At 60.8% G+C, this 13,566-nt stretch overlaps 1 protein-coding gene across 1 annotated transcript; it reads right to left on the minus strand.

Annotated features, from left to right (window-relative positions):
* Positions 1-633: 633 nt before the first annotated feature.
* On the minus strand, positions 634-5,371 carry LOC133629174 (elongation factor Tu, mitochondrial-like; the record flags this gene model as incomplete). Its single annotated transcript, XM_062019835.1, has 2 exons — positions 634-1,087; positions 5,252-5,371. Coding segments are annotated over 2 exons (354 nt in total), but the record flags the coding sequence as incomplete, so codon positions are not given.
* Between the last annotated feature and the right edge of the window lie 8,195 nt (positions 5,372-13,566).

Raw genomic sequence — 13,566 nt, forward strand, 5'->3', positions numbered from 1 at the left:
TCCTGACCCATAGATTCTCCTGCCCATAGATTCCTGCCCCATAGATTCCTGCCCCATAGATTCCTGCCCCATAGAATCTCCTGCCCCATAGATTCATTCCCCATAGAACCCCCCTGCCCCATAGATTCGTGCCCCATAGATTCTCCTGCCCCATAGAACCCCCCTGCCCCATAGATTTTCCTGCCCCATAGATTCTCCTGCCCCATAGATTCGTGCCCCATAGATTCCTGCCCCAAAGATTCCTGACCCATAGATTCGTGCCCCACAGTCTCCTGCCCCATAGATTCGTTCCCCATAGAACCTCCCTGCCCCATAGATTCGTTCCCCATAGAACCCCCCTGCCCCATAGATTCCTGCCCCATAGATTCCTGCCCCATAGATTCGTGCCCCATAGATTCGTGCCCCATAGATTCCCCTCCCCCACCCCCCCCTCCCATCCCCCACAGGCAGCTCCTGGGGGTCTCTGGGGCTCTTTATTGGCCTCAGATCCAGTCACTTGTGGGTCACTTGTGGGTCACTTGTGGGTCAGGCTATGGGGCAGCCTCTGGGTCACTTGTGGGTCACTTGTGGGTCACTTATGGGTCTCATCCCCTCCCCCACCCCCCTTCCCATCCCCCTCAGGCAGCTCCTGGGTGTCTCTGGGGCTCTTTATTGGCCTCAGTTCCAGTCACTTGTGGGTCACTTGTGGGTCAGATCTATGGGGCAGCCTCTGGGTCACTTGTGGGTCACTTGTGGGTCACTTATGGGTCTCATCCCCTCCCCCACCTCCCCTCCCATCCCCTCAGGCAGCTCCTGGGGGTCTCTGTGGCTCTTTATTGGCCTCAGTTGTGGGTCAGTTCCAGTCACTTGTGGGTCACTTGTGGGTCACTTGTGGGTCAGATCTATGGGGCAGCGCTATGGGGCAGCCCGTGGGGCTCATGCCCAGGCCTTGGCATCGTCTGGCTCCAGGGGGCAGCGTCTTGGTGACGACGCCGGTGCCGATGGTTCGAGCCCCGTCCCGGAGGGTGAAGCGTTGGCCGGGCTCCAGCACCATGGGCTGGCGCAGCAGCAGCACCAGGGACGTGTCCTCCCCTGGCATCACCAGCTCCTGTGGGGCACAGATGTGGGGCAGAGCTGTGGGGCAGAGCTATGGGGCAGAGGGACACTTGTGGGGCTGGTTATGGGGCTGGTTATGGGGCACAGATGCCACGGGAAGGGCAGCAGCAGCACCAGGGACGTGTCCTCCCCTGGCATCACCAGCTCCTGTGGGGCACAGATGTGGGGCACAGATGTGGGGCAGGGTGTGGGGCAGAGCTATGGGGCAGAGGGAGACGTGTGGGGCTGGTTATGGGGCACAGATGCCATGGGAAGGGCAGTAGAAGGACCAGGGATGTGCCTTCCCCTGGCATCACCAGCTCCTGTGGGGCACTTGTGGGGCAGAGATATGGGGCAGAGATGTGGGGCAGGGTGTGGGGCAGAGCTATGGGGCAGAGGGACACTTGTGGGGCTGGTTATGGGGCTGGTTATGGGGCACAGATGCCATGGGAAGGGCAGTAGAAGGACCAGGGATGTGCCCTCCCCTGGCATCACCAGCTCCTGTGGGGCACAGATGTGGGGCAGAGATGTGGGGCAGGGTGTGGGGCAGAGCTATGGGGCAGAGGGACACGTGTGGGGCTGGTTATGGGGCTGGTTATGGGGCACAGATGCCATGGGAAGGGCAGCAACAGCACCAGGGACGTGTCCTCCCCTGGCATCACCAGCTCCTGTGGGGCACAGATGTGGGGCAGAGCTGTGGGGCAGGGTGTGGGGCAGAGCTATGGGGCAGAGGGAGACGTGTGGGGCTGGTTATGGGGCAGAGGGACACTTGTGGGGCTGGTTATGGGGCACAGATGCCATGGGCTGGCACAGCAACAGCACCAGGGACGTGTCCTCCCCTGGCATCACCAGCTCCTGTGGGGCACAGATGTGGGGCAGAGATGTGGGGCTGGTTATGGGGCAGAGCTATGGGGCAGAGGGACACTTATGGGGCAGGTTATGGGGCACAGATGCCATGGGAAGGGCAGCAGCAGCACCAGGGATGTGCCTTCCCCTGGCATCACCAGCTCCTGTGGGGCACAGATGTGGGGCAGAGCCATGGGGCAGGGTGTGGGGCAGAGCTATGGGGCAGAGGGACACGTGTGGGGCTGGTTATGGGGCAGAGGGACACGTGTGGGGCTGGTTATGGGGCACAGATGCCATGGGAAGGGCAGAAGGGGTGCCAGGGATGTGCCTTCCCCTGGCATCACCAGCTCCTGGGGGGCACTTGTGGGGCAGAGATGTGGGGCAGAGATGTGGGGCAGGGTGTGGGGCAGAGGAACACTTGTGGGGCTGGTCATGGGGCTGGTTATGGGGCACAGATGCCATGGGAAGGGCAGCAGCAGCACCAGGGACGTGTCCTCCCCTGGCATCACCAGCTCCTGTGGGGCACAGATGTGGGGCAGAGCCATGGGGCAGGGTGTGGGGCAGAGCTATGGGGCAGAGGGACACGTGTGGGGCTGGTTATGGGGCAGGTTATGGGGCACAGATGCCATGGGAAGGGCAGCAGCAGCACCAGGGATGTGCCTTCCCCTGGCATCACCAGCTCCTGGGGGGCACAGATGTGGGGCACAGATGTGGGGCAGGGTGTGGGGCAGAGCTATGGGGCAGAGGGATACTTGTGGGGCTGGTTATAGGGCTGGTTATGGGGCTGGTTATGGGGCACAGATGCCATGGGAAGGGCAGTAGAAGGACCAGGGATGTGCCTTCCCCTGGCATCACCAGCTCCTGTGGGGCACAGATGTGGGGCAGAGCTATGGGGCAGGGTGTGGGGCAGAGCTATGGGGCAGAGGGACACGTGTGGGGCTGGTTATGGGGCTGGTTATGGGGCACAGATGCCATGGGAAGGGCAGTAGAAGGACCAGGGATGTGCCTTCCCCTGGCATCACCAGCTCCTGTGGGGCACAGATATGGGGCAGAGCTATGGGGCAGAGATGTGGGGCAGAGCTATGGGGCTGGTTATGGGGCAGAGGGACACTTGTGGGGCAGGTTATGGGGCACAGATGCCATGGGAAGGGCAGCAGCAGCACCAGGGACGTGTCCTCCCCTGGCATCACCAGCTCCTGTGGGGCACAGATGTGGGGCAGAGATGTGGGGCAGGGTGTGGGGCAGAGCTATGGGGCAGAGGGACACGTGTGGGGCTGGTTATGGGGCTGGTTATGGGGCACAGATGCCATGGGAAGGGCAGTAGAAGGACCAGGGATGTGCCTTCCCCTGGCATCACCAGCTCCTGTGGGGAACAGATGTGGGGCACAGATGTGGGGCAGAGATGTGGGGCAGGGTGTGGGGCAGAGCTATGGGGCAGAGGGAGACGTGTGGGGCTGGTTATGGGGCAGAGGGACACTTGTGGGGCTGGTTATGGGGCACAGATGCCATGGGAAGGGCAGTAGAAGGACCAGGGATGTGCCTTCCCCTGGCATCACCAGCTCCTGTGGGGAACAGATGTGGGGCACAGATGTGGGGCAGAGCCATGGGGCAGGGTGTGGGGCAGAGCTATGGGGCAGAGGGACACGTGTGGGGCTGGTTATGGGGCTGGTTATGGGGCACAGATGCCATGGGAAGGGCAGTAGAAGGACCAGGGACGTGTCCTCCCCTGGCATCACCAGCTCCTGTGGGGCACAGATGTGGGGCAGAGATGTGGGGCAGGGTGTGGGGCAGAGCTATGGGGCAGAGGGAGACATGTGGGGCAGGTTATGGGGCAGAGGGACACGTGTGGGGCTGGTTATGGGGCACAGACACCATGGGAAGGGCAGTAGAAGGACCAGGGACGTGTCCTCCCCTGGCATCACCAGCTCCTGTGGGGCACTTGTGGGGCAGAGATGTGGGGCAGGGTGTGGGGCAGAGCTATGGGGCAGAGGGACACGTGTGGGGCTGGTTATGGGGCACAGATGCCATGGGAAGGGCAGCAGCAGCACCAGGGATGTGCCTTCCCCTGGCATCACCAGCTCCTGTGGGGCACAGATGTGGGGCAGAGATGTGGGGCAGGGTGTGGGGCAGAGCTATGGGGCAGAGGGACACGTGTGGGGCAGGCTCTATGTGTCACTATCTATGGAGCAGGCTCTGTGGGGCAGGATGTGTGGGTCAGGATCTATGGGGCAGGATCTATGGGTCAGGCTCTATGAGGCAGGCTCTATGGGGCAGGATCCATGGGTCAGGCTCTATGGGGCAGATCTATGGGGCAGGATCCATGGGGCAGGATCCATGGGTCAGTCTCTATGGGTCAGGCTCTATGGGGCAGGATCTATGGGGCAGGATCCATGGGGCAGGATCTATGGGTCAGGCTCTATAGGTCAGGATCCATGGGGCAGGCTCTATGGGGCAGATCTATGGGGCAGGATCCATGGGTCAGGCTCTATGGGTCAGGCTCTATGGGCAGGATCTATGGGGCAGGATCCATGGGGCAGGATCTATGGGTCAGTCTCTATGGGTCAGGCTCCATGGGGCAGATCTATGGGGCAGATCTATGGGGCAGGATCTATGGGGCAGGATCTATGGGGCAGGGTCTCTGGGTCAGTATCTATGGGTCAGGCTCTATGGGGCAGGATCTATGGGTCAGGCTCTATGGGGCAGATCTATGGGGCAGGATCCATGGGGCAGGATCCATGGGGCAGTATCTATGGGGCAGGATCCATGGGGCAGGATCCATGGGGCAGTATCTATGGGGCAGGATCCATGGGGCAGGATCCATGGGGCAGTATCTATGGGCAGGATCCATGGGGCAGGATCTATGGGTCAGTCTCTATGGGTCAGGCTCTATGGGGCAGGATCTATGGGGCAGGATCCATGGGGCAGGATCTATGGGGCAGGATCTATGGGGCAGATCTGTGGGTCAGGCTCTATGTGTCAGACTCTATGGGGCAGGCTCTATGGGGCAGGCTCTATGGGGCAGGCTCTATGGGTCAGGATCTATGGGGCAGGATCTATGGGGCAGGATCTATGGGGCAGATCTGTGGGGCAGGATCTATGGGTCAGGATCTATGGGGCAGGCTCTCTGGGTCAGGCTCTATGGGGCAGGATCCATGGGGCAGGATCTATGGGTCAGTATCTATGGGGCAGGATCTATGGGTCAGTATCTATGGGGCAGGATCTATGGGGCAGGATCCATGGGGCAGGATCTATGGGGCAGGATCCATGGGGCAGGATCCATGGGGCAGATCTATGGGGCAGGATCTGTGGGGCAGGATCTATGGGGCAGCACCTTGCCGTGGGGCAGCAGGACTCTGGCCGCGATGTCCCAGGTCTGAGAGAACACGACGGGAGTGAAATGAGCCACAAAGGGCTTGTGGCGGCCGCCCTCGTCTGGGGCCAGGATGTACACCTGTAATTAGCTTAATTAGCACTAATTAACCCCCTCACCCCATAGATCCTGCCCCATAGATCCTGCCCCATAGATCCTGCCCCATAGATCCCCCCCAAACCCCCCCAAACCCCCCTTAAAGCCCCTAATGAGAGCTCACAGCGCCCTCGTCTGGGGCCAGGATGTACACCTGTAATTAGCTTAATTAGCGCTAATTAACACCCTCACCCCATAGATCCTGCCCCATAGATCCTGCCCCATAGATAGAGCCTGACCCATAGATCCTGCCCCATAGATCCTGCCCCATAGATCCCCCCCAAACCCCCCCTAAACCCCCCCTTAAACCCCCTAATGAGAGCTCACAGCGCCCTCGTCTGGGGCCAGGATGTACACCTGTAATTAACCTAATTAGCGCTAATTAACACCCTCACCCCATAGATCCTGCCCCATAGATCCTGCCCCATAGATCCTGCCCCATAGATCCCCCCCAAACCCCCCTAAACCCCCCTTAAAGCCCCTTTAACCCCACCAAAGCCCCTTTTAACCCTCTTTAACCCCTCCAAAACCCCCTCCCCCAGCCCCACACCCTGCCCCACAGCTCCTGCCCCATAGATCCTGCCCCATAGATCCTGCCCCACACATCCTGCCCCATAGATCCTGCCCCACACATCACCCCCAAACCCCCCTTTAAACCCTCAAACTCCCCTTTAAACCCCCCCAAAGCCCCTTTTAACCCCCTTTAACCCCTCCAAAACCCCCTCCCCCAGCCCCACATCCTGCCCCATAGATCCTGCCCCACAGATCCTGCCCCATAGATCCTGCCCCATAGATGCTGCCCCACACATCACCCTGAAACCCTCCCTAAAACCCCCTTTAAACCCCCCAAACCTGCCCTTTAACCTCCCCAAACCTCCTCCCCCAGCCCCACACCCTGCCCCATAGATCCTGACCCACACATCCTGCCCATAGATCCTGCCCCATAGATCCTGCCCCACACATCACCCCCAAATCCCCCTTTAAGCCCCCCAAACCCCCTCTAAACCCCCTTTTAACCCCCCAAACCTGCCCTTTAACCTCCCCAAACCTCCTCCCCCAGCCCCACACCCTGCCCCATGGATCCTGCCCCATAGATCCTGCCCCATAGATCCTGCCCCACACATCCCCCCCAAACCCCCCCAAACCCCCCTTAAACCCCCTAATGAGAGCTCACAGCGCCCTCGTCTGGGGCCAGGATGTACACCTGTAATTAACCCTAATTAGCGCTAATTAACCCCCTCACCCCATAGATCCTGCCCCATAGATCCTGCCCCATAAATTCTGCCCCATAGATCCCCCCAAACCCCCCCTAAACCCCCCTTAAAGCCCCTGAGAGCTCACAGCGCCCTCGTCTGGGGCCAGGATGTACACCTGTAATTAGCTTAATTAGCGCTAATTAACACCCCCACCCCATAGATCCTGCCCCATAGATCCTGCCCCATAGATCCTGCCCCATAGATCCCCCCCAAACCCCCCTAAACCCCCCTTAAAGCCCCTTTAAGCCCACCAAAGCCCCTTTTAACCCCCTTTAACCCCTCCCAACCCCCCTCCCCCAGCCCCACACCCTGCCCCATAGATCCTGCCCCATAGATCCTGCCCCATAGATCCTGCCCCATAGATTCTGCCCCATAGATTCTGCCCCATAGATCCTGCCCCATAGATTCTGCCCCACACATCCTGCCCCATAGATCCTGCCCCACACATCCCCCCCAAACTCCCTAAAACCCCCTTTAACCTCCCCAAACCTCCTCCCCCAGCCCCACACCCTGCCCCATAGATCCTGCCCCATAGATCCTGCCCCATAGATCCTGCCCCACACATCACCCCCTAAACCCCCCCAAATCCCCCTTTAACCCCCCCAAATGACCTCCCAACCCACCCCAAAGCCCCCTTTAACCCCCCCAAACCCCCTCCCCAGCCCCACACCCTGCCCCACAGATCCTGCCCCACACATCCTGCCCCATAGATCCTGCCCCATAGATCCTGCCCCACACATCACCCCCAAACCCCCCTTTAACCCCCCCAAAGCCCCTCTAAACCCCCTTTAACCTCCCCAAACCTCCTCCCCCAGCCCCACACCCTGCCCCATAGATCCTGCCCCATAGATCCCCCCCAAACCCCCTCTAAACCCCCTTTTAATGCCCCAAACCCTCCTTTAAACCCCCCCAAAGCCCCTTTTAACCCCCCAACCCCCCCTCCCAGCCCATCCTGCCCCATAGATCCTGCCCCATAGATCCTGCCCCACACATCACCCCCAAACCCCTCCAAACCCCTCTTTAAGCCCCCAAATGCCCCATTAAACCCCCCCAAACTCCCCTTTAACCCCCCCAAACTCCCCTTTTAACCCCCTTTAATCCCCCCAAACCCCCTCCCCCAGCCCCACACCCTGCCCCATAGATCCTGCCCCACACATCCTGCCCCATAGATTCTGCCCCATAGATTCTGCCCCACACATCCCCCCCAAACCCCTCTAAACCCCCCTTTAAGCCCCCAAACCCCCTTTAAACCCCCTCAAACCCCCTTTTAACCCCCAAACCTCCTCCCCAGCCCCACACCCTGCCCCACACATCCTGCCCCATAGATCCTGCCCCATAGATCCTGCCCCACACATCCTGCCCCACAGATCCTGCCCCACACATCCCCCCAAACCCCCTTTGAACCCTCCCAAAGCCCCTTTTAACCCCCTTAAAACCCCCCCAAACCTCCTCTCCCAGCCCCACACCCTGCCCCATAGATCCTGCCCCACACATCCTGCCCCATAGATTCTGCCCCATAGATTCTGCCCCACACATCCCCCCCAAACCCCCCCTAAACCCCCTTTAACCCCCCTTAAATGACCTCCCAACCCACCCCAAACTCCCCTTTAACCCCCTTTAACCCCCCCAACCCCCTTCCCCAGCCCCACACCCTGCCCCATAGATCCTGCCCCACACATCCTGCCCCATAGATCCTGCCCCACAGCTCCTGCCCCACACATCACCCCCAAATCCCCTCTAATCCCCCTTTAAACCCCCCAAACTCCCCTTTAAGCCCCCCCAAAGCCCCTTTTAACCCCCTTAACCCCTCCCAACCCCCCTCCCCCAGCCCCACACCCTGCCCCACACATCCCGCCCCATAGATCCTGCCCCACACATCCTGCCCCACACATCACCCCCAAATCCCCTCTAATCCCCCTTTAAACCCCCCAAACTCCCCTTTAAGCCCCCCCAAAGCCCCTTTTAACCCCCTTTAACCCCCCCAACCCCCCTCCCCCAGCCCCACACCCTGCCCCATAGATCCTGCCCCATAGATCCTGCCCCACACATCCTGCCCCACACATCAGCCCTAAACCCCCCCAAACCCCCCTTTAAACCCCCCAAATCCCCTTTAACCACCCCCAAACCCACTTTAACCCACCCCAACCCCCCTCCCCCAGCCCCACACCCTGCCCCATAGATCCTGCCCCACACATCCTGCCCCATAGATCCTGCCCCACACATCCTGCCCCACACATCACCCCCAAATCCCCCTTTAAGCCCCCCAAACCCCCTCTAAACCCCCTTTTAACCCCCCAAACCCCCTTTAACCCCCCCAAACCCCCTCCCCCAGCCCCACACCCTGCCCCACAGCTCCTGCCCCATAGATCCTGCCCCACACATCCCCCCCAAACCCCTCTAAACCCCCCTTTAAGCCCCCAAACCCCCTTTAAACCCCCTCAAACCCCCTTTTAACCCCCAAACCTCCTCCCCAGCCCCACACCCTGCCTCACACATCCTGCCCCATAGATCCTGCCCCACACATCCTGCCCCACAGATCCTGCCCCACACATCCCCCCAAACCCCCTTTGAACCCTCCCAAAGCCCCTTTTAACCCCCTTAAAACCCCCCCAAACCTCCTCTCCCAGCCCCACACCCTGCCCCATAGATCCTGCCCCACACATCCTGCCCCATAGATTCTGCCCCATAGATTCTGCCCCACACATCCCCCCCAAACCCCCCCTAAACCCCCTTTAACCCCCTTAAATGACCTCCCAACCCACCCCAAACTCCCCTTTAACCCCCTTTAACCCCCCCAACCCCCTTCCCCAGCCCCACACCCAGCCCCACAGCTCCTGCCCCACACATCACCCCCAAATCCCCTCTAATCCCCCTTTAAACCCCCCAAACTCCCCTTTAAGCCCCCCCAAAGCCCCTTTTAACCCCCTTAACCCCTCCCAACCCCCCTCCCCCAGCCCCACACCCTGCCCCACACATCCCGCCCCATAGATCCTGCCCCACACATCCTGCCCCACACATCACCCCCAAATCCCCTCTAATCCCCCTTTAAACCCCCCAAACTCCCCTTTAAGCCCCCCCAAAGCCCCTTTTAACCCCCTTTAACCCCCCCAACCCCCCTCCCCCAGCCCCACACCCTGCCCCATAGATCCTGCCCCATAGATCCTGCCCCACACATCCTGCCCCACACATCAGCCCTAAACCCCCCCAAACCCCCCTTTAAACCCCCCAAATCCCCTTTAACCACCCCCCAAACCCACTTTAACCCACCCCAACCCCCCTCCCCCAGCCCCACACCCTGCCCCATAGATCCTGCCCCACACATCCTGCCCCATAGATCCTGCCCCACACATCCTGCCCCACACATCACCCCCAAATCCCCCTTTAAGCCCCCCAAACCCCCTTTAACCCCCCCAAACCCCCTCCCCCAGTCCCACATCCTGCCCCATAGATCCTGCCCCATAGAATCCTGCCCCACACCCTGCCCCATAGATCCTGCCCCACACATCAACCCCTAAACCCCCCCAAACCCCCCTTTAACCCCCCCCAAACTCCCCTTTTAACCCCCTTTAACTCCCCCCAACCCCCCTCCCCCAGCCCCACACCCTGCCCCACAGCTCCTGCCCCATAGATCCTGCCCCATAGATCCTGCCCCATAGATCCTGCCCCACACATCCCCCCCAAACCCCTCTAAACCCCCCTTTAAGCCCCCAAACCCCCCTTTTAACCCCCAAACCTCCTCCCCAGTCCCACACCCTGCCCCATAGATCCTGCCCCATAGATCCTGCCCCACACATCCTGCCCCACACATCACCCCCAAATCCCCTCTAATCCCCCTTTAAACCCCCCAAACTCCCCTTTAAGCCCCCCCAAAGCCCCTTTTAACCCCCTTTAACCCCTCCCAAACCCCCTCCCCCAGCCCCACACCCTGCCCCATAGATCCTGCCCCATAGATCCTGCCCCACACATCCTGCCCCACACATCCTGCCCCATAGATCCCCCCCCAAACCCCCCCAAAGCCCCTTTTAACCCCCTTTAACCTCCCCAAACCTCCTCCCCCAGCCCCACACCCTGCCCCATAGATCCTGCCCCATAGATCCTGCCCCACACATTCCCCCCAAACCCCTCTAAACCCCCTTTGAACCCCCCAAACCCCCCTTTAAACCCCCCCCAAACCCCCCTTTAACCCCCTTTAACCTCCCCCAACCCCCCTCCCCCAGCCCCACACCCTGCCCCACAGCTCCTGCCCCATAGATCCTGCCCCATAGATCCTGCCCCATAGATCCTGCCCCACACATCCCCCCCAAACCCCTCTAAACCCCCCTTTAAGCCCCCAAACCCCCTTTAAACCCCCTCAAACCCCCTTTTAACCCCCAAACCTCCTCCCCAGCCCCACACCCTGCCCCACACATCCTGCCCCATAGATCCTGCCCCACACATCCTGCCCCACACATCACCCCCAAATCCCCTCTAATCCCCCTTTAAACCCCCCAAACTCCCCTTTAAGCCCCCCCAAAGCCCCTTTTAACCCCCTTTAACCCCCCCAACCCCCCTCCCCCAGCCCCACACCCTGCCCCATAGATCCTGCCCCATAGATCCTGCCCCACACATCCTGCCCCACACATCAGCCCTAAACCCCCCCAAACCCCCCTTTAAACCCCCCAAATCCCCTTTAACCACCCCCAAACCCACTTTAACCCACCCCAACCCCCCTCCCCCAGCCCCACACCCTGCCCCATAGATCCTGCCCCACACATCCTGCCCCATAGATCCTGCCCCACACATCCTGCCCCACACATCACCCCCAAATCCCCCTTTAAGCCCCCCAAACCCCCTCTAAACCCCCTTTTAACCCCCCAAACCCCCTTTAACCCCCCCAAACCCCCTCCCCCAGCCCCACACCCTGCCCCACAGCTCCTGCCCCATAGATCCTGCCCCACACATCCCCCCCAAACCCCTCTAAACCCCCCTTTAAGCCCCCAAACCCCCTTTAAACCCCCTCAAACCCCCTTTTAACCCCCAAACCTCCTCCCCAGCCCCACACCCTGCCTCACACATCCTGCCCCATAGATCCTGCCCCACACATCCTGCCCCACAGATCCTGCCCCACACATCCCCCCAAACCCCCTTTGAACCCTCCCAAAGCCCCTTTTAACCCCCTTAAAACCCCCCCAAACCTCCTCTCCCAGCCCCACACCCTGCCCCATAGATCCTGCCCCACACATCCTGCCCCATAGATTCTGCCCCATAGATTCTGCCCCACACATCCCCCCCAAACCCCCCCTAAACCCCCTTTAACCCCCTTAAATGACCTCCCAACCCACCCCAAACTCCCCTTTAACCCCCTTTAACCCCCCCACCCCCTTCCCCCCCCACACCCCCACCCCTCCCAGCCACACCCAGCCCACAGCTCCTGCCCACACATCACCCCAAATCCCCTCTAATCCCCCTTTAAACCCCCCAAACTCCCCTTTAAGCCCCCCCAAAGCCCCTTTTAACCCCCTTTAACCCCCCCAACCCCCCTCCCCCAGCCCCACACCCTGCCCCATAGATCCTGCCCCATAGATCCTGCCCCACACATCCTGCCCCACACATCAGCCCTAAACCCCCCCAAACCCCCCTTTAAACCCCCCAAATCCCCTTTAACCACCCCCAAACCCACTTTAACCCACCCCAACCCCCCTCCCCCAGCCCCACACCCTGCCCCATAGATCCTGCCCCACACATCCTGCCCCATAGATCCTGCCCCACACATCCTGCCCCACACATCACCCCCAAATCCCCCTTTAAGCCCCCCAAACCCCCTTTAACCCCCCCAAACCCCCTCCCCCAGTCCCACATCCTGCCCCATAGATCCTGCCCCATAGATCCTGCCCCACACCCTGCCCCATAGATCCTGCCCCACACATCAACCCCTAAACCCCCCCAAACCCCCCTTTAACCCCCCCAAACTCCCCTTTTAACCCCCTTTAACTCCCCCCAACCCCCCTCCCCCAGCCCCACACCCTGCCCCACAGCTCCTGCCCCATAGATCCTGCCCCATAGATCCTGCCCCATAGATCCTGCCCCACACATCCCCCCCAAACCCCTCTAAACCCCCCTTTAAGCCCCCAAACCCCCTTTTAACCCCCAAACCTCCTCCCCAGTCCCACACCCTGCCCCATAGATCCTGCCCCATAGATCCTGCCCCACACATCCTGCCCCACACATCACCCCCAAATCCCCTCTAATCCCCCTTTAAACCCCCCAAACTCCCCTTTAAGCCCCCCCAAAGCCCCTTTTAACCCCCTTTAACCCCTCCCAAACCCCCTCCCCCAGCCCCACACCCTGCCCCATAGATCCTGCCCCATAGATCCTGCCCCACACATCCTGCCCCACACATCCTGCCCCATAGATCCCCCCCAAACCCCCCCAAAGCCCCTTTTAACCCCCTTTAACCTCCCCAAACCTCCTCCCCCAGCCCCACACCCTGCCCCATAGATCCTGCCCCATAGATCCTGCCCCACACATTCCCCCCAAACCCCTCTAAACCCCCTTTGAACCCCCCAAACCCCCCTTTAAACCCCCCCAAACCCCCCTTTAACCCCCTTTAACCTCCCCCAACCCCCCTCCCCCAGCCCCACACCCTGCCCCACAGCTCCTGCCCCATAGATCCTGCCCCATAGATCCTGCCCCATAGATCCTGCCCCACACATCCCCCCCAAACCCCTCTAAACCCCCCTTTAAGCCCCCAAACCCCCTTTAAACCCCCTCAAACCCCCTTTTAACCCCCAAACCTCCTCCCCAGCCCCACACCCTGCCCCACACATCCTGCCCCATAGATCCTGCCCCACACATCCTGCCCCACACATCACCCCCAAATCCCCTCTAATCCCCCTTTAAACCCCCCAAACTCCCCTTTAAGCCCCCCCAAAGCCCCTTTTAACA

This window comes from Colius striatus, unplaced genomic scaffold (genome assembly GCF_028858725.1).
Source record: "Colius striatus isolate bColStr4 unplaced genomic scaffold, bColStr4.1.hap1 scaffold_211, whole genome shotgun sequence".
Lineage (NCBI taxonomy): Eukaryota > Metazoa > Chordata > Aves > Coliiformes > Coliidae > Colius > Colius striatus.